General features: G+C 55.0%; 1 protein-coding gene across 3 annotated transcripts; it reads right to left on the bottom strand.

Annotated features, from left to right (window-relative positions):
* Nucleotides 1-120: 120 nt before the first annotated feature.
* On the bottom strand, nt 121-18,377 carry HIP1R (huntingtin interacting protein 1 related). Of its 3 annotated transcripts, none has more exons than XM_030460568.1 (32): nt 18,197-18,377; nt 13,010-13,073; nt 12,312-12,454; nt 11,965-12,021; nt 11,625-11,705; nt 11,422-11,498; nt 11,107-11,168; nt 9,906-10,046; nt 9,411-9,468; nt 9,226-9,301; nt 8,940-9,077; nt 8,563-8,621; nt 8,418-8,490; nt 7,921-8,104; nt 7,344-7,432; nt 6,938-7,054; nt 6,617-6,718; nt 6,179-6,373; nt 5,776-5,923; nt 5,386-5,472; nt 4,963-5,070; nt 4,543-4,679; nt 4,170-4,280; nt 3,994-4,052; nt 3,782-3,812; nt 3,591-3,653; nt 3,273-3,373; nt 2,583-2,688; nt 1,652-1,775; nt 1,462-1,523; nt 1,134-1,322; nt 121-1,041 (listed from the first exon to the last, which is right to left on the bottom strand). In XM_030460568.1, the coding sequence occupies exons 1-32, from the start codon at nt 18,287-18,289 to the stop codon at nt 994-996; spliced, it is 3,183 nt and encodes a 1,060-aa protein (XP_030316428.1). In that variant the 5' UTR covers nt 18,290-18,377; the 3' UTR covers nt 121-993. The 3 variants fall into 3 exon arrangements, with proteins under 3 accessions (XP_030316428.1, XP_030316425.1, XP_030316426.1); XM_030460565.1 differs by having other exon boundaries at nt 1,105-1,322; nt 18,197-18,354; XM_030460566.1 differs by having other exon boundaries at nt 911-1,041; nt 1,116-1,322; nt 18,197-18,354.
* Between the last annotated feature and the right edge of the window lie 150 nt (nt 18,378-18,527).

Raw genomic sequence — 18,527 nt, 5'->3', positions numbered from 1 at the left:
TGCTTTAACTAATTCCTTCAAAACACTTTCTGGCCATGTCACGGCCCCAAAATTCAACTACCTGCCCCCTTGCATTGGTCCCTTCCCCACCACCAAGCTGACCAGACACCACACTGTGTATTTTAAATATTGCTTCTTTAATCATCTACATCATGGTAGCAGCTCCAAGGGAAGAAACAGCTGACAGGATTGGTTTATTTTTTTTTTTTTCCCTTCTCTTCTCCCCCCCCCTGTCTCTCCACATCAGTAATTCCTTATTGCTGCAGAATTCCCTGTGCCCTGGCTCCCCTAGGCCACGGTTAGATTTAATTCTGCTAATTATCTTAAATATAAAACAGAATGCAACAGATCCCTTGGCATTGCTGTAGTAATAAAAAATAGAAAAGGAAAAATCAAAATACGAACAAACGAAAAAAAACCCAAAACAAACCCAGTTGTTTGTGTCCTTATTGCCAGTGTGTGCTGGTAACTGCTTTTTCCCTTACAAAAGTTCTGCTCCTTGGGCTGGCTAAGGCTAACGTGTCCCTTGCTGCTGAGGGCTTGTCCCTTGTTGGAAAAAAAAAAAGAAAAAAATCAAATTATTCCTCAGGCTGAAAAAGGGGAATTTAAAAAAAGGCTGCAAGGAAAGCCCAACATTTTCCTATTTTAAAAAAATGTTTCACAGTTCTTTGAAAGGGTCTAAGCAGTACAGTAGAGAGCTACATTTACTGAAAACTTCTAGTGCTGATAAAGTTGAATAAAAAAAAAAAATTAACCCGAATGAACCCCTCAAATTAAATTAAATTGGGGAGAGGCAGCTGGCAGGGCAGGAGGAGAAGGGGAGCCAGCAGGAGCCCTCCCAGCCCTGTGGATAGGAATCAAGTGAAGAAAAAAAAAAAAAAAAAAAAAAGAAAGAAAAAAACAAATATTAAAAAAACCACAACAAACATCCAGTTTTTGCAGTGAGGAGACCCCTGTGCGGGAAGGCACAGCAGCGCGAAGGCAACGCCACCTCTACAAGATGGCCCCGGGAGGCAGGTGCGGGCTGGCGCCTCGATCAAGCTGAAAAAAATAAAAAAGAGGAGAAATCAACCCAAATATCAGTCACCTGTGCAGTGAACACACCCGCCATGTACCCCTCTTGGGGATCCTACCTCCCCTTGGCCGGGCTTCTGGGCCAGGGGGGGCTTCTTGAGGATGCTTCTCCTGGGGGCTGCCGCCGGCTTGGCCTCCCCGTCCTCCGCCATGTCGCAGGCCCCGGCCAGGCCGTAGTGCTGCTTCCTCAGCTCCCCCAGACGCACCCGCTCGCCCTCCAGACGCTTCTCCAGCTCCAGCACCTTCACCTGCACCCAAAAAAACCCACAACATCTCGGTCTACGTGCAGCGCCAGGGTGCAATCTGTCCCCCACCACCCCCCTTTTGTCATCACCAAGGGGCACCCTCCTGAGGGAGGTCTGGCTGAACCCCCCCTGATGGCCGCACCTGTGTTTCCATCTCCTCTTTCTTCAGCTTGATGAGGGACATGCCCGAAAAGTCCATGGTGTCTGTGGGGAAAAGCAGAGGGTCCTCCCTGAGCCTTGCAGGGAACTCTCACAGGCCAAAAGGAGAGCCCAGGGCAGAAAGGGATTTGGGAAGAGGGATTTTCTCCTCTTTCCTTGCCCAAAACCCTCACCTTTCTCCTCAATCTGTTCTTGCCCAGACTTGGTGGAAGCCACCACGTTGGCTGCCATCTCGTTGACATTCCGTGAGCACTCCTGGAGCCGGCTCAGGTTCCTGCTGCTCTTCTCAGCTTTCACCTGCAAAAAGCACAGGGAAGGCTGAGGGTCTCCACCATGGCACCTCCACATCCCCTCCAGGGAGCCCCCAGGCAGCCATCTTCTGGGTTGCAGTGAAGAAAACGACCGCACCGTGTCAGAACAGCCCTCGGTTGTGAAAACTTGGGGATGAGAAGGAGATATGGACAGAAGGACACTTGCTTATCCCTGATATTCCATCAGGAATTATTCCTGATGCTTATTCCATCACAGATATTCAAGGTGATGCCTGAAGGGCCCTTTCAGCCCCAGGACACCAAACCAGCTCTGCTCCCACCTGAGCCAAGCACACAAGGGTAAGCAACGAGTGAAGACAGAGCTATTTTTTTCTTAAGCCATGCTCTTCAATTTAAAACCATCTGCTGTAAAAAAAGCAGTTTGGATCCTCCTACCCCCAACCTGCATCCCTGTTTGTGCACCAAAATCTCTCCCTATCCTTTTTGCCCACACCAACAGGAAAGGTGGCAAGGACAGACAGTCCATCAGTCTCAATGCTGCCTCCTGCAGTTGCCTGTTCTGGGTTTCTCATTAAGTATCAACATTTTCTTTACACAATCAGCTTGGCAGGAGGAAGAAGGGATGTTTTACACATCTATATTTCCAAGGCAAGAAAGAGCATTAATCACAGGTTGACTTGGAAATAGTTAAGAGCTTCCCTTCCTCCCTGCTCTGGGATGCTGCAGGAGAGCTGGACAAAACAGCCAGAGGCCACTGCCCCAAAACATCTGTGGGACAACACCAGGAACAAAATTACTTCAACATTGATGACCCACATGCTGGGACACTCACCTTGGAGGCAGCCACCAGCTGGGCTGTGCTGGCAGCAATCTCATGGGAGCAGACAATCAGCTCTTCATATTTGCCCATGTGCAGGACAACTCTGTCTGCTGACTCCCTGCATTATGGATCAGAAGGGAGGTGATATTAGAGAGACTCCCTGGGCACTACAGGGTAAGTGCAGGTTATTTACCTCCTGCCATACCCACAGAAATCAGCATCAAACTCTGAACCAGCAGCTTTGCCTGTAAATGATTTAAAGCTCACTTACAAAACAAGTACTCAGAGCCCAGGCCCAAAAGTTTTGGAGGGGTATAAAATACCCAAGCAGTTGGGATTGTGTTTCCCTCATGAAGTGGATGAGATTTTTTTAAAGCTTTGCCTCCACAGATCCTGCACTGGCATGGGGAAAACCTGCCCTGATCCCAACCATGGCCACCTGGGCAGGAACAAAGACCTGGAGTATTTGTGGCAACTTTCACACTTTCCCAACAGGGAGGACCTGCCAGTCCCTATTTTGGTGACAGTGTGCTCTTCCCCAGGATGCAATAAGAAATTAGCACCAAAGCTCCATGCAGGGGGAGAGTTTGGGTTACTGAGTGTTGGAGATGTGTGGTCCAAGCCCAGATACAGAACATGGAGCTTTGCCCAGAGAGAAAAGCCACACAAAGGTGCCATGGGAGAGGTTTTGGGGGTACCTACACCAGCTGCGTGGCTCCCCAGCCCACGGCCTTGGAGGCAGAGATCAGCCCTTCAGTCCAGCGTGAGTTCTTGGCATAAAACTCCTGAGTTGTTGCTGCCCCCTGTTGTTATGAGAACATTATAGCTTGTGTTAAGTTGTGGCTTAATATGCAATATATAAATCCATATAAAACACCCATATAAAATATAATTATACGCAAGTTTATATATAAAGTCAAACATCAAGGGCTTGGCAGGACTGCCCAAGTGCCACTAATACAAGAAAGTGTGAAATTCTCCCATATTTTGTGCCAGAGACAAGAGTAGGGAAGGACTTACCCGGCCACTTTCTACTATCTCCTTCTGTAGGTTTGTAGATGTTGTTACAAGAAGTCTAATAGCCTGGAATGAATTAAAACAGGTTTGGGTGTTTGATGGGGATTTTATAGAGCAGGCCTGACACTGCTGATAGTGGGAAGTTACCATTTTACAGAGTTCTGACCCCCCAGCTTGGTTTCTGCAGTACTGACCTTCATGAGATCCGTGCAGGAGTTCAGAATCCTACAGGGAAACAAGAGAAAAGTGATCAGCACCCTCCAATGCCATATCCAGGGAAAGAGCTTTTGTCTCAGTTAGAAAATGGGTCTTTTCTGGAGACCAAGCAGCCTGCAGGCTACTTCTAAGCAGCTGCAAACAATTGTCTGAGACCACGTGCAGTCACCTGCCACCTTCCCAAACTCACCGCTCGTTAACTTCAAGCTTAACACCAGAGCTCTCACTCCTGGCCTGGCTCATCATCTCCTGTTGGGAAGCACAAGAGGAAGGGTTGGACACCATGCTGCTGTGGGAGTGAGGAGGAAGGAGGAGGAACGGAGATTTTGCTGCCCCAAAATGGCCCATCCTGCAGCTTGGTCTCACCTCTATCCTCCTGACAGCATCCTCAATTGCCTTGGAGGTGGAGGCCATCTCCTTCTCAACCATGTCCCCAAGCTCTTCTTGCTTGATGTCGAGGCTTTTGGGCCTCAGTTCCTGCCAGAGGAGGCAGCAGCCACCAGAAGGTTTTAGGCAGAGGAAGAGAAGGGAATATTTATGAGGAATAACACCAAACCAAAGTTATCTTACTCTCTTTTGTTCCACCCAAATACATAAAGCTGCAGGAGCTGCGTTCTGCAGATGACAAAGGCAGAACAAGATGTGCTCCAAACATGGCACAGCAGTTAAGAAATGCCCCAAATTAAGGTGACAAAACTCGATCAAAGGAAAGGTGGGTGTGCTGGGTGCCATCACCTACCTGGGCCAGCTGCAGGACCCCCTGCAGTGCCCGCCTCACGTCCCTCAGCTCCGCGTGTCCCACACTCTGCTTGTCCTTCAGCTTCCCCAGGTAGTCCAAGCTCTGCTGCCCGCAATCCCGGCACGTTTCCATCAGCCCTGAGGAGAGGATGGGTCACTGGGCAAGGGTCCCTCCATCCCAGCCCTGCCACCCTCCTCTTTGCCCACGGAGATGATGCTGAGCATTGGTGACATCCCATAAATTTCTTTCAAAAGAGCCAAAATTGGCTTCCAGGAGCAAAGGGACAATCCCATCCCACGAAGAGACATTAAAGAGGAGGGAACGTTGAGAAGTGGAGCATGGACACCTGGAGAAACCATGCTGGTGGCTTTGCATGACCACCCCCAAGCCCCACACAGGCAAAACATCCCCTGAACTCACGGTCAGCGGGGTCGGTGGGAGCCAGGTGGGACGTGGCGCCGCCGTTGAGGATGGTGTCAGCTGTCAGGTGTGAGAAGAGAGCCAGAGCCCCCACCAGCCCTGCAGCATCTGCCAGCAAGAGGACATGGTCAGGTCCTGCCAGCCCAGGCTACCACTTGCCACGTGCTGCAGGGTGTGAGCCACCCTCAGAGGCACCCAAGGAGCAGTACAAGAGCTCAGAGAGGTGGGTATTGACCCCTCCAGCTTGCTGACTGCTTCTTGAATGAGCATGTGGGAACCCCACCAACTCCCCATGCTGTGTCCCTCTGTCACCAGGACATTACACACTTGCTGATGGCCACCAGCCAGCTGGGTGCTGCTGGAGGATTAAAAGTAAAAGCAAGATGCAAGCAAGGCTGCTTGCTGGCCCCCAGCCCCAGGTACCTGCCATGGAGGCCACGTACTGCGCGTGCCCGCTCTCCAGGGTGTCCGTGGACTCCAGAGCTGCCTGAGCCCGGCTGAGCAGGTAATCTGCAATTAATTCATCCTCATTAGAACAGCCAGACTGCCAAGTGTTTGCCTGAGCAAGAGTGCAGATTCCACGAGGAACCACTGAGTAGAGCCAAGCCAGCTCAGGTCCTCACAGCCCTGCCTGGAGAACAACACTAAAACTGGCACAGATCAGTGCTGAGATGAGAACTAAAAATTCCCTCCTGGGAAGTCTGACCCCAGCCTTCCTTTGGTAGGAAAAAAAAATACCTGGAGAAATCTGAGATGCAACATTCTCCATCTTGGAGGGAAAAGAGCAGGGGTGTGGGGTGTAGCAGGGTGTACCTGGGGAGCTGGTGCAGCGGACATGCAGTGGATCATCCAGCTTGGCCACAGCATCCCGGAGGATGTCCTCTGCTTCCCGAACTGCCTCCTGCAGGATGCTGAACTGCTCATCCAACAGCTTCTGCTGGAGGTTCTGCTCCTGGTTGCTCTGAAGGAAAGGAGAGACATTCAGGTGGCACAGCCAGGGAACAGGACCCCTGTCACCATGGTCCTGTCACCAGCACATCCCTAGAGGAGCTCATTTACAGACTGCACCCAAGCATCCCGGTATTACCAGTGCAGCTCACATCCCACCAGCTACATCAGCAATGGCTCTCCTGAGCCCCTCAGGTATTCAATATCTTCAAAAAACACCTTGCCCCAGCAAGCAGAGGGGCACCAGGCTCTCCATGAAGCACCATACCTTTTCCAGGAGCCTGCCCTGCAGCTCCCGGATCTCCCTCATGGCTTTGTCAGCCTCCTGGCTCAGTTGCAGCTCCTTCTCCTCGACGAGGCCCCGGGCAGAGAGCAGCTCACACTCCTTCTCACTCACTGACCTCCTCAGCACCTCCTTCTCAGCGTGCAGGGCCTCCACCTGGGCACTGAGCTCCACACCTGCCTGTCACCAGGGCCAGGAGACCCTTGTCACTCACCCATCACCGTGACAGCGAATGCTGTGAGCCCAGTGCTTATGCAGCGGGATGCTGAGGACATGCCCAGCTCATGACACCAATGAGGTGGCTTCACATTCAGTTCCCTGGGACGCTGCTCGCACTGCTGGCTTGGCAGCAACGGCAGGAGTGACAAGGACAGGGATTTGTGATGGGGATTTGGGCACAAATTTTAGACACAAGCCTCGTACCTGCTTGGCGTGGCTGAGCGAGCGCTGTGCCTGGTCCAGCTCCTCCCGACGGGTGTCCAGCTCCTGCCTCATCTGCTCCAGCTGCACACTCTGGTCCTCCAGCTGCAATCACACCCCCCAACCAGGGACTCAGCCACACTCAGCACCAGTGCATGGCCAGGATGGGAGGAACGAGTCCAACCATGTTTTGCAAGCAGGGTCTTAGGGGAGGGAGGTCCCCTAAAAGGGCTCCTTTCTCCAGGGCAGGAATTTTTTGGGTTCCAGAATATGAAAGCCATCACCAACACCATCAATTGGAATTGTGGGACTGTGGAACCTCACCTTCATCTCAGCCTCTCGCTTGACCTGCTCCACCTGGAAGGCCAACTGCTCCTTGACACGTGCCACCTCCTCCTGGCTCTGCTGTGTGACCGTCAGCTGCTTGGCAGTGTCAGCATTCTGCACAGAGACACAGAGCTCATCAAGTGTTAGGAGGAGGGACCCTGGCCACCACCACGCTCATTCTGCCCAAATTCCAGCTTGGGGGGTAGCTCAGAGATGCCTTTTTCCCAGCCCCCCAAACCCTGACCATCCTTGGATGTGACTTCAAGGGCTGCCCCCCACCCACTGCTCAGAGATTCCCAGGTGAAGGCTGGTAGGACCAATACAAGGTGAGGTTGGGCATGGGGTGGTGGCAGAGGGACAATGGCAGCAGCTGCCCCCTGCCTGGCACAGGCAGCAGTGTTACCTTCCTCAGGAGCTCAGCGTGTGTGTTGATCAGCTCACTGTGCTTCTCCTTCAGCTTCGTGTAGCGGATCTCAGTGGCGTTGGCTTTCTCTGGACAGGGTAAGAAACCATCAGCAACCACAGTGCAGGTGCCCCCCAGACCACAGAATCAGCCAGGTTGGAAAGGACCTCTGAGATCATCAAGTCCAGCCCTTGATCCACTACCACTGTGGTTCCCAGCCCATGGCACTCAGTGCCACATCCAGTGTCTGCTTAAAAACCTCCAGGGACAGAAAATCCACCCCCTCCCTGGGCAGACCATTTCAATGTCTGATCACCCTCTCTATAAAGAATTTATTCCTAATAACCAACCTAAACCTCCCCTGGCAGAGCTTAAGCCCATGCCCTCTTGTCTTACTGATAGTTACTTGGGAGAAGAGCCCGACCCCCCCTGGCTCCAACCTCCTTTCAAGGAGTTGTAGAGAGTGATGAGGTCTCCCCTGAGCCTCCTCTTCCCCAGCCTGAACACCCCCAGCTCCCTCAGCCCTTCCTCATAGGAAGATGGAGGATGAAGATGACAGGCCCTGTGGGGCACCTACTTTCTGCTTCAGCACAGAGCCTCTGGGACCTGTCACTGTCCTGCTTCACCCTCTGCAGCCTCTCCAGCTCATCCCGTAGTTGCTCGTTGTCCACCAGTGCCTTCTGCTTCTGCTTCCTCTGCTCCTCCACTTCCCCCTCCAGGCTGTTCACCTGTGCCTTCAGCTGGGTGATGTAGCGCTGGGCCTGCAGGACATCATCAGGACCCACCCAGGCCCCAGCACCCCCACCCAGCTGGGATTTGGGCAAAGCAGGCAGGAGATGCCCAGGAAAGCTCTGCCCTCATCCCACAGGACATTCTGTCCCATCTGCTAACAGCTGGTTGGGACAGGTCTCATGTGCCTCTACCCCATCTCCATCTGGAGTCCTGGAATGGAGAGAGGTCCCCAAACACTGTGTTGTGTGTCAGGACCCCTCTTCTGCTGCATCCCATGGAGGTTTCCATGCCACACCACTAAAAAACACCCCGCTCTCCCACACTGGCTGCTCCCCAGTTTACCTCCAGTTTGATCTTCTCCATCTCTGCCCGGAGCATGTCCACCTCCCTCTTCAGGCTCTCGATCTGTGCATCCCTGCAAAGGGAGCCAGGTTGGACACAGACAGCAGCAGTTTCCCTCCCTCTGCTACCACAGACCCCCCCTTACCTGTCATCCCGAATGCCATTGGGTGGCCCAAAGGTTTGGTCAAATATATCTGAGGTGATCTGGGGAAGATGGAAGGTGCTGAGCTGAGCCAGGCTGCGGGTGCCTGTCCCCTTCCCACCAAGGTTTCCATCCCTGTGCCTGTCCCCTTCTCTCCAAGGTTCCCATCCCTGTGCCTGTCCCCTTCCCACCAAGATTCCCGTGTGCTTGTCCCCTTCCCACCAAGGTTCCCATCCCTGTGTCCCCTTCCCACCAAGATTCCCATCCCCATGCCTGTGCCCTTCCCACCAAGATTCCCATCCCTGTGTCCCCTTCCCACCAAGGTTTCCATCCCTGTGCCTGTCCCCTTCCCACCAAGATTCCCATCCCTGTGTCCTCACCTGTGGCTCCATGGTGGAAGCTGTGCTGATCTCAATGAGGTTCTCTGGCTCCTCATCCTCAGGGGCTTCCTCAGGGATGACCACCACAGGCTTCACGTGCTCGGCCAGCGCAGATGCCCGCAAGAAATTCGGGGGGCTCTAAATAGGACAAAAAAATGTGGTGACACTGCCTGGTGTTTCAGAGACTGCCACAGGCAGCCACCCCCATGCTGCTGAGATGGCCCAGCAGGTCCTTCTGCAGTGTCCCTAAACTGTGACCCCACACAGGACTGAAATCCCACCCTACCTCTGGCAGCCGGGGGATCTGGATGAGCCGCTTGAAATACAGCATGTCAGATGCTTTTTTAAAGAAGTTTTTGAGGCTGGAGAGGGAGGGAAAGAAAAACCATTCACAAGGAAGGTAGGGAGGGGACCTGGCAGGTCCCTGCTGGCCCACCTTACCTGGGTGGACTTCCACAAGCCCTGGGTTACCTGCGGAACTGCTCGTGGAAACGGTCTCGGTGTCCCTGCAGTGTGTCAGCTGGCAGACCTGTGGCAATAGGGGGGGAACAGCTCTGACTGACCCAGAGCTGGAAATTTATCCACATCTGCCCACATCCCTCTGGTGTCAAAAGCCAGAGGGTAAAGACCCTCAGGTGATAGTGGGATTTGAGCAGTCAGGATGGGAGTAGGGTGTACTCGTCCCTGGCATAGGGATTAGGAACACAGCACAGGGAGAGGTGGATGTGGAAACCCCAAAACACCCCCACAAGGCCCCCAGGGTGATGCTGCCCAGCAATCCCACACTGGTGTGCCAAAGCACATTGGTCTGAATTCCTCATGGACAAATCCTTCATCTGGGATGTCCACGTGGGATGGAGAGCATCCTTAGGGATACAGGGACGTGGTGACAGATGCCTCCATCCACACAACCCCGATCCCCAAATCCAGGCAGAAGCCTGAGCTGGGAAAAGCCCAGGGACTCACAGGAGTGGAGCTTGAACATCAACTTGACAGAGTAGTGGTAGAGGTGGCTGCAGTCCTGGATGACCTGGATGAGGGGGGCCAGGCGGCACTGCACGGCTGACATCTGTGAGACGGCCATGGAGGTGTTGAGCTGCCTGAAAACTGCGGGGTTGGGCACAGTGAGGCGCCAGAGCTGTGTTTACAGACCCACCCTGCTCCGGGCCACTCGGTTTGATCATTAACCACCGGGGATGGGACTTCGCCAGGACATGGGAGGGGGATTGCTGCCCGCCCCGTCCCGCCGAGCTGGGAACAACCCCGCTCCCTGCGAGGAAAAAACACCCAAAGGGAGCGTGGAGGCGGAGGGGAGGGGTGTCCAGCTCTGCCCCTGTTATCCCGGCCCCAAAAAGGATGGATTTAACCCCAAGATGATGCAAAAGCAGGAGGGTTGCCCTCCGGAGCTGCTCCCGCGGGATGAAGCCGGGGAGGGTGAGGTTCTGCTCTGGTTCATAATGGACACAGCTGGGAGAGGATCCCAGGGCAGGGGACGGACCCGCCAGCACCACAACCTCGCCTGCCCCGGCTGGGAAACGGATCCCTTCCCTTGGCAGCCATCCAGGCAGCGTTTCCACTCTGGCTTCTTCCCCAGCTCAGCTTTTAAGTATTTATGAATATAAATTCTCTGTATAACTGGGTCAGGAGGAGAAGTGGGGAGGCTGACGGGAGCTCGGTCTCTCCTGCTGTGCCCTCTTTTCCAGGGCAGCCCTGACTGGCCACATTTTTAAGCCACCTAAAAATTCCTGGAGAAGAAGGTGAGAAAAGCAAACAGGGGCAAGGGTCTCCAGCCCTCCCTGGAGGTATTTGGAAAGAGGTAGAGCCCCATCCTCTGCTTCAGGGAGTCAGGAAGGATTTGGGTAACACATACAATTAACAGGATCTATCAAAATGGAATAAAAATATTTTTCTGAGCAGCACTGCTCTGAAAACACCACCCAGCATTGCTCAAGCAGCCAAGAGCCTTAAATATTTTCCTACAACAGCTTCCACAGAGCATCACCAGGAGAATCCGACTGAGAAACAACCTCAGAAACCTCATCAGAGGACGATGAGGACCTGAGCCTCCGACCTCAGCCTCCCCAGCTGCAACTCCATTCCTGACCAAAGAGTGAAACTATTGCTCAAGAGCCCCGGGGCGAGTGGGAGGGACCTGCTGCCTCCTCACCTGACTCTGACAGCTTCAGCTCGCAGTCCAGGTAGTCAAACAGCTCAACAGTCAGCTGGAAGCTGCCAAAAAAAAAACCAAAAACCCCATCACCCGGTGGCAGAGACACCCTGGCTCCTCCCGTTGGCTGCAGGTGCTCAGACTGACAAGAATTTGGTGGGTTTGCTCCCTGCATTTTACACTCCTCACCACTCCGTGGGTGCTGGAGGGATCAGGCACCATCCGACCAATTTCTAAGCCCCCGGTGGCTGCCCTGAGCAGGAGCTGTTTCATTTCACAGGGAGCTGGGTGCTTGGCTCCTGCCAGGCCACTCACATGTTGTTCACATCTGTCCCTGCTGTCTTTTCCAGCACCTCATCCGACACTTCAAGGCCCGCGGGGAACTCAGGATGCTGTGTAAAAGGGAAAAAAAAAACCCAAAACAAACTAAACCAAGCAGTTGCTGCTGGTAGGACACAAGCCCTGGTGAAGCCCTGTCCCCCAGCATGGTGAGGTGTGAAGGTGGCAGAGTCTCTCACCTTGATGTGGAAGGAGATCTTGGTGAGGAGGAGCCGTGTGTAGATGTTCACCAGCTGCCCATACCTGTCATGCAAATGGCCCTGCCAGAGACACGAGGGAAATCATGGAATATCTGGAGCAATCCAGACCCAGCAGAGCCCACGTGTGTCACTGAACTTCCACCAGCCCTGTGGCTCTTGACTTTCTTCACCATGTGTGTAGCCATCACCCAGAGCAAGGGGTTGTTTCAGGTGGTGCTTTGCCCTCCCTGTGCCTGTGCTGCTTTTCACCACCCACCCCAAAATCCCCAGGAAGGAAAATCACCCAGGAAGGTGAAAACCTCCACTTCTCCCCACTCACCCACAGGTCCCCCATCTCTCGGATGTTGCTGCGGTACCTCTGGCAGTCCTGGAGGACCTGGAGATGTAAAATGGGAGGGATGTGGCATGGTGGGGCTGGGAGAGAGCTGGGTGAGCTCCCACCTGCCCAGCCTGAAGCTGGGAAGGGAACAGATCCAGCCCCTGATGTTGCTCCAATTTTTGGAGAAGTTCAATGGCACCCAGAGGTTGGGGTTTTGCATGAGGAGATATAAGGTAACAGAGAGCTTCCAGCCCCACAGCCTGAGGAAGGAAACCCACCCTCTACACAGAGGGACAACAGCAAGAGCCACAGATTTCACCGAGGGACATTTTGGAGGGGACACTCACGTTGGGGTGGCCATCACGTAGGACCTTGTGCAGGACATGGCAGAACTTCCAGCTGAGGATTGCACTGCTGGGCAGGGGCAACCCGATGGCATAGGACCAGAAGGTGAAGGCTCCTTTCTCATGATGAGTCCCCAGGATGATCCCTTCCCTGCAGTCAAGGCCAACCAGACACACAGGGGAGCAGGGACAGGTGGGGCTGGGGTCTGTTCCTGTTCAACTTCCATTAAAAAGTGGACAGGGAGTGAGTGTTCCACGGGCACGGAGATCCCTGCTGCAGTGCTGCACCCACAGATGTAGCATAAATATTTATATAGATAAATCATAGATATTTATATAGATAAATCATAGATATTTATACTGATAAATCATGGGTATTTATATAGATAAATCATAGATATTTACATAGATAAATCACAGATATTTATCCAGCTAGATCATAGTTAAATCATTAAACCCCTATTTATTTTTTCCTGCTGCAGGGCACAATGGGGCCCTTTGCATTTTAATGCTAAAGCAACAGTTTCCCTGCACTGCTCATTTGCATTTTCACTGCTGGACAAACCTTCATCCCCCAACCAAGCTCTGGGTGGGTTTTCCACCTCCCAAACCTCCCAAGGCCCCAACCCCACAGGGTGCAGCCCCTGCTGCCTCAGCACTGGGTGTCCCTCCTGGGCCAGGCCAGTGGAGGGAAAGGATACGACGGGCATGTTTCTCCTTCACTGGAGCTTCTTGGGTATTTATGGCTTTGCTGATGCTGATGGCCTGCAAGTGGGGGAGAGAGTGGCTGTCAGACACAGAGCTGGGGTGGCCATCACGTAGGACCTTGTACAGGACATGGCAGAACCTCCAGCTGAGGATCGTGCTGCTGGACACAGCTATCCCGTGTCCCTTCTGAAGCAAAACACTGGCACTTTGGGGGAATGCCCTGAATTTTATAGCACATTTGTCACCTCAAAGATATTTGTGACACATCAAAATAGTTGTGGGTTGTTGTTTTTTTTTCCCCACAAGCAAAGCATCCTGTTAAAAACCCCATCCCCAGGTCACTACTGACCGCACTGGGGATGCTCCCCACCTGCTCTCCCCATCCCAGGAAACAAATTTTTGCATTTTTGCAGCCTGAACTCAGCAATGCTGTGCCCAGGCAGTGTTACAGCACGACAGGGAGATGCCAGATTCCAAGGTTGTTTGTCTAATCACAAGGAGCCTTTGAACCAGGGGGTGGTGGGGTTTGTTTGGATTTTTTTTGGCAACGTTACTGAGTGCAAAGAGCCCGGGGGGAAAACGCAGCCCCCGAGCAAGGAGGGAGCAGCAGCCACAATGCCCATTTCAGAGAAGCAAAAACCCAGAGCAATGTGATTACCAGAGGAGGTTTATCTTTGTTCTAATATGTTTTATCCCAGCATGCTTTAAGTTATAATTTTATTCCAAAAGACAACCCCAGACAACCCCAGACAGGGGGTGATGACAGTGTCCCAAGTGATGACAGGATGCAAAACCAAGTTGCTGTGGTTGATGAGGATCTTTCTCCTCCACCTCAGCTCCCTGCAGACTCAACTGAGCTGCTTCACCCTCTCCCAAGCACTGGGGCTGTGCCTGTGTCCTCAAACCCTCAGTCAGTGGTGGAGGAAGAAGGTCCCAGCTGGGAAGGCAGGAAGCAGCCCCGCCACTCCTGCCGGAAAAGAAACCCGGTCCCTCCCTGCAGCTCAACCCCTAAAACCTTAAAAAATCTTATTTCCCTTCCTGGGGAAAGCACCTGCTTCACCACAGCTGCTGGTCCAGTGGATGCCTCCGAATCGAGGTGCTTTCTTGCAGGAGGAGGAACCTGATGCTGGGTTATTGAGTGCTCCTGACTTATGCAGGAGGAACCTGATGCCCGGCCAAAGGGGTGATGTCAAAGGTGTTGATGCACCAAATCCACCCCGACTGAGCCCAAAACAGCTGCACCCGTGAGCCAGGCACAACAGCAACAAAACCACCCTGAGTGCATCCCAGTAAGTGAGGCAGCCCCAAAATGCTGAGCCCAGCTGATGGGACAGGGGCTGGTTTTGCCTTTCCTGGGGAAGCCCCAGTGTTACCTCGCCATGTGGGGCCGTAGAGCAGCAGCAGAGCTAAGCCAGTGACTTTCTGTAATCCTCTTATCCCCGAAGGTTAACGAGCCTGGAGTGCCAGGAACAGGCACCCAAAGCCCAGCTGCCTCTCCCAAAGCATTCAGCACCTCGGCAGACACCCAAAAACTTGGACCTGGTGCAGAAGCTGCACCCTCAACCACAGCCCAGCTGGTGAGGAATGTGCCACAGCTCCTCAGGGCTGCTGGCACCTCCTGGCCCAACACCAAAGCTCTGATTTCCTGACAGAAAGCACAGTGAAGCATGGGATGGAGAGCACCAAAGTGGTGGTTTCACAAGGCAGGGCTTGGAAATGCATCTTTGCAGAGAAGAGCTGATACAGGGGTTCTTGCGCCTCACTGAGGTGCTGTGCATGGGGAAGAACCTGGACTTTTGTCACCAACCACATGTTTGGTGCAGCAAGACATGCTCATCCCAACACCCAAGTTGGTCCTGGCAGGGCTGGGAGGTGGTGGACCGATATCTGAGAAAAAAACAGACCCCTGGAAGAGGAAGTGTTGTCCCACATAGCTGGGGACAGGAGCTTGGCCACCCAGCATTGCCTGGCAGGATGGGGATTGGGCTGGGACCCGGCTGGCCCATCCCAAAACCAGTCTGTAATTCCCATTGGTGCTGGTGGTATTATTGCCCATAACCTCATTTCCAGCCCAACCAGCCAAAACTCAGCCCGGGAGCTGCTGGGGAGGATGGTTTCACCCTTGGTGATTCAGCACAGAGGTTTCACATCACCCATTTCACATCCAGCACAGCAGAGCAGACCCGTGAAGGGGCAGCCCCCAGTCCACCCCCAGCACCACTGGGACTGAGCCCCTGCATCCAGCATGGCCAAATAAACCACGGGGGCACATTACCAACACCAATCCCTCAGGGCTGGTGGCCCTGGGGTGTTTTCACTGGGTCCAAACCCCAGACTGGCCAGAAGGTTTCCAAAAAGGGGATTGTGGGACCAGAGATGAGCAGGGGGTGATACATGTTGGCCAGGGTGGCCCTGTGGCTGGAGGGAGATTCACCCTCAAGCAAACCTCTTGGGACATCTTGGGCACATCTGGAGATGGGCAGGTCCTTGTAATCACTGTTTTCAACCTGGCTGAAACCTTCACACCACCTGTGAAGGGTTCCCCAGAGGTGCCAGGAGCAGTGCAGCCCCAGCCCTGTTGGCAGGGTGGTCTGAACCCCAAAACTTGCCTGGCTGCGGGCTGTGGGAGACCACAGGGGCACAGCCTGAACGCCTTACTCACAGCTCTCACGTACCAAGCTGGTGACTAAAGCTGGGATCAAAGCACCCAAATGAAGGAGCAGGGTTTACATCCACCCTTTCTTTCCAGGCTGCTTTTAATGATGGGGTGATCCTCCCCCACACCCACAGCTCCCCAGCATCCCGTGGGGCCACTCTCCCCACCTCGCAGGTGGATGCTGGGGCGGGGGGGGGGGGGGGACTTGTTGGGATTTTTAGGCAGCAGGATGTCAAGATGAAAACCTCCCTGGCTGAGTGGCATGAGGGCTGCTGGATCAGCTGAACTGGAAACAGCTGCTCCAGAGTTCCCTTCTCCTTCCCAAAGTGCACCCAAAAAGCACCACTTGGCAGTCACATCTCCTGTACTCCTGGTGGCTCTGGAGCTCGTTTGATTTTTAAACTTCTTGTTTAAAGAAAGTGCAGAAAACAGGCATGTTTTGCTCTTGCCAAGCTGCAGAGTGAGTGCTCACTGTGGGACAGCAGCTTCCCACCTCCCATGCTCGGACACTCCAAGGGGGACATCAGCATCATCCCAACATGAGGCCTCAAAAAGCATTTTCAGGTAGAGCAAGAGACCTTCACATCACCCAGGAGCACCCGGGATCACACCAGGGCCAGCACCCACAGGTCTGCACCCACTGGCATCACCTGGTGAGGTGGTTTGGGCAGCATCGTTCTCCAGGGTGGTGTAAAACCCTGGGGTAGTGAAGACACGTGGAGGGGATGTGCCACCAACATCCTGGTGAGACGATGGCGACTGGTGACCATCTCTCCAGCTGCTATAATTAGCTGTAAAAGGCAGATCAATACCCACACACTGACACTGGAACCTTTCTGTTCTCACCCGAAGCCCTGCCACAGGAAACCACACTAGGATAAAGCTTCTTTAGGACAGTTTATCAGCAGTTGCTGGAAAAGAAGGTCAGTTCTGAGTGGTGAAAATCAGGGTGAGCCCAGGGCTTAGCTCTAACAGAGAGAGACCACCCTGCTCAGCTCTGACCAAGGCACCTCCGTGCGAGCAAAGTCACACCCGTGCAGGGCACAAATCCCACAGAAAAGCACAAAAAAAACACAGCAGGGCAGGAGGGACACGCTGCTGCCTGGCACAGGCTGCCCGCTGGCACCAGGCAGTGCTCCCACCACGATTATTTATCCGTGGTGCCCAGTGGGACAACTGAAGGAGACAGGTCCAGAAGGAACTGGAATTGCAGGTTTTCTCGTGTTGTTCCCCAAACCCAACAACCTCTGTTTCCTACTCGGCACCATGACCCCGCAAGGCCCGAAATCACCACCTGCCTTTGCTGACACACTCTGGGGCCAAACCAGCCCAGGAGCCAGGGAAGGGCTGACAAAGCGAAGGAGCAATCAGGAAAAACAGAACCATGGAATGGTTTGAGTTGGAATGGACCATAAAGACCATCCAGTCCCAAGCCCCCAGGTTGCCACCTCCCACCAGTCCAGGTTGCTCCAAGCCCCATCCAACCTGAGCTGAGACACTGCCAGGGATGGGACAGCCAAAGCTTCTCTGGGCAGCCTGGGTCAGGGTCTCACCACCCTCAGAGTCATCTAAATCTCCCCTCTCTCAGAGTATCTGTGATGAATTTGCAGTCTGAGAAGTCAGAGGGGTCACAATTATTTTTCCTGGGTCAAACAGTGAGCCCGTCCCCCCCCAGCCCTGTCCATGCTGGTGGTGTCAGGACTTTCACACCTGAGCATTGCCCACCCCGGGGGGGCCACAGGACGGGCTACAGACCCCCCCATCCAAACTGGACACTGCGGGGCACAAACACCTTTGGGCTTTCTGTTCCCTGTGACACCCTGGGGCACCCTGACCCCCGCGAGGGGACCCCTCGTGTGACCCAGAGCTGGGGGAGGGGCCCATCCTGGCTTCAAACCAGCCCCTGGTTTCGTGCAGCCGGGGGGCGAGGCAGGGATGCAGAGAAGTGACTTCCCGGGGCGGGGGGTACCGGGGGGCAGCCCCGGGCTCCTGCCAGCGGCCGCCCCGGGGCTCGGCTGCTCCCGCCGGCACGGCCGGGGCCATCAAACTTTCCCTGTTTGCTCCCGGCCGTGTTTACCTGCCGATAAGGCCCAGGGGGTGCGGGGACGGGAGCGGACACGCACACACACACCGCACACCTCGCCTGCCCGGGGTTCTGCTGCCCCCCGGGCGCACGGCGGGGACCCGGCCCCGGTGCGGGGTTCGGGGCCGGCGGGACGGGGCCGGTGCCCACACGGGACGGTCCCGGGGCCGTGGAGGGAGGAAGCGGTGAGGCGGGCGGGCAGCCTGCGCCTCGCCGGCAGCGGGGACAGACGGACGGCGAAGGGGCGGGCGGACAGACGGACGGACGGACCCACCGGAGGATCCCCGGAGCCCCCTCCCTCCCCTGGGAAACCCCCGCGTTCAGCGCGTCCCGAGGCGCTGCCCCGTGGATCGGAGCGGGCCGGTCCCGCAGCACCTCCGACCCCGAGCCGAGACCGCAGCCGGTACCGGAGCGCCGCCTCCCCCCTTCCGCCGCCCTTGCCTGGTTCTTGTCGAACTGCTCCCGCTCCGCCTCCAGGCTGTGCCCGCCGCGGCGGTTCAGCACCCGCGCCGGGACGCTCTTGATGCTGTTCATGGCGGGCCGCGCACCGGGATCCGCGCACCGCGATCCGCGCACCGCGCACCGGGCAGGCAGCGCCCGGCGCCGCCGCCGCCCCGCCCGCGCACTGCGCCGGGACCGAGGGCGCCCCTGGCGGCACCTGGAGCGGCGGGACCGGCAGGTCGGGGGAGGGGACTGTCCCCTCTGCTCTGGTCCCCTGAGACCCCCCTGCGGTGCTGGGGACCCCGGTACCGAAAGGGCACGGGGCTGCTGG

Source organism: Calypte anna, chromosome 15, assembly GCF_003957555.1.
Source record: "Calypte anna isolate BGI_N300 chromosome 15, bCalAnn1_v1.p, whole genome shotgun sequence".
Classification (NCBI taxonomy): Eukaryota; Metazoa; Chordata; class Aves; order Apodiformes; family Trochilidae; genus Calypte; species Calypte anna.
The sequence above is the reverse complement of the archived record's forward strand: the minus strand, read 5'-3'. Positions and strand labels throughout refer to the sequence as shown.

Bases quoted from the DNA above. Each gene is read 5' to 3' on its own strand.
- HIP1R (XM_030460565.1), bottom strand. From the start codon at position 18,289: ATGAACAGCATCAAGAGCGTCCCGGCGCGGGTGCTGAACCGCCGCGGC. The intron at 11,169-11,421 runs GTGAGTGGCCTG...TTTTTTTGGCAG, and splicing joins GGGACAGATGTGAACAACAT to CTTCCAGCTGACTGTTGAGC. The intron at 4,281-4,542 runs GTAGGTGATGGC...CTCCTCTGGCAG, and splicing joins GGGTCCTGCAGCTGGCCCAG to GAACTGAGGCCCAAAAGCCT.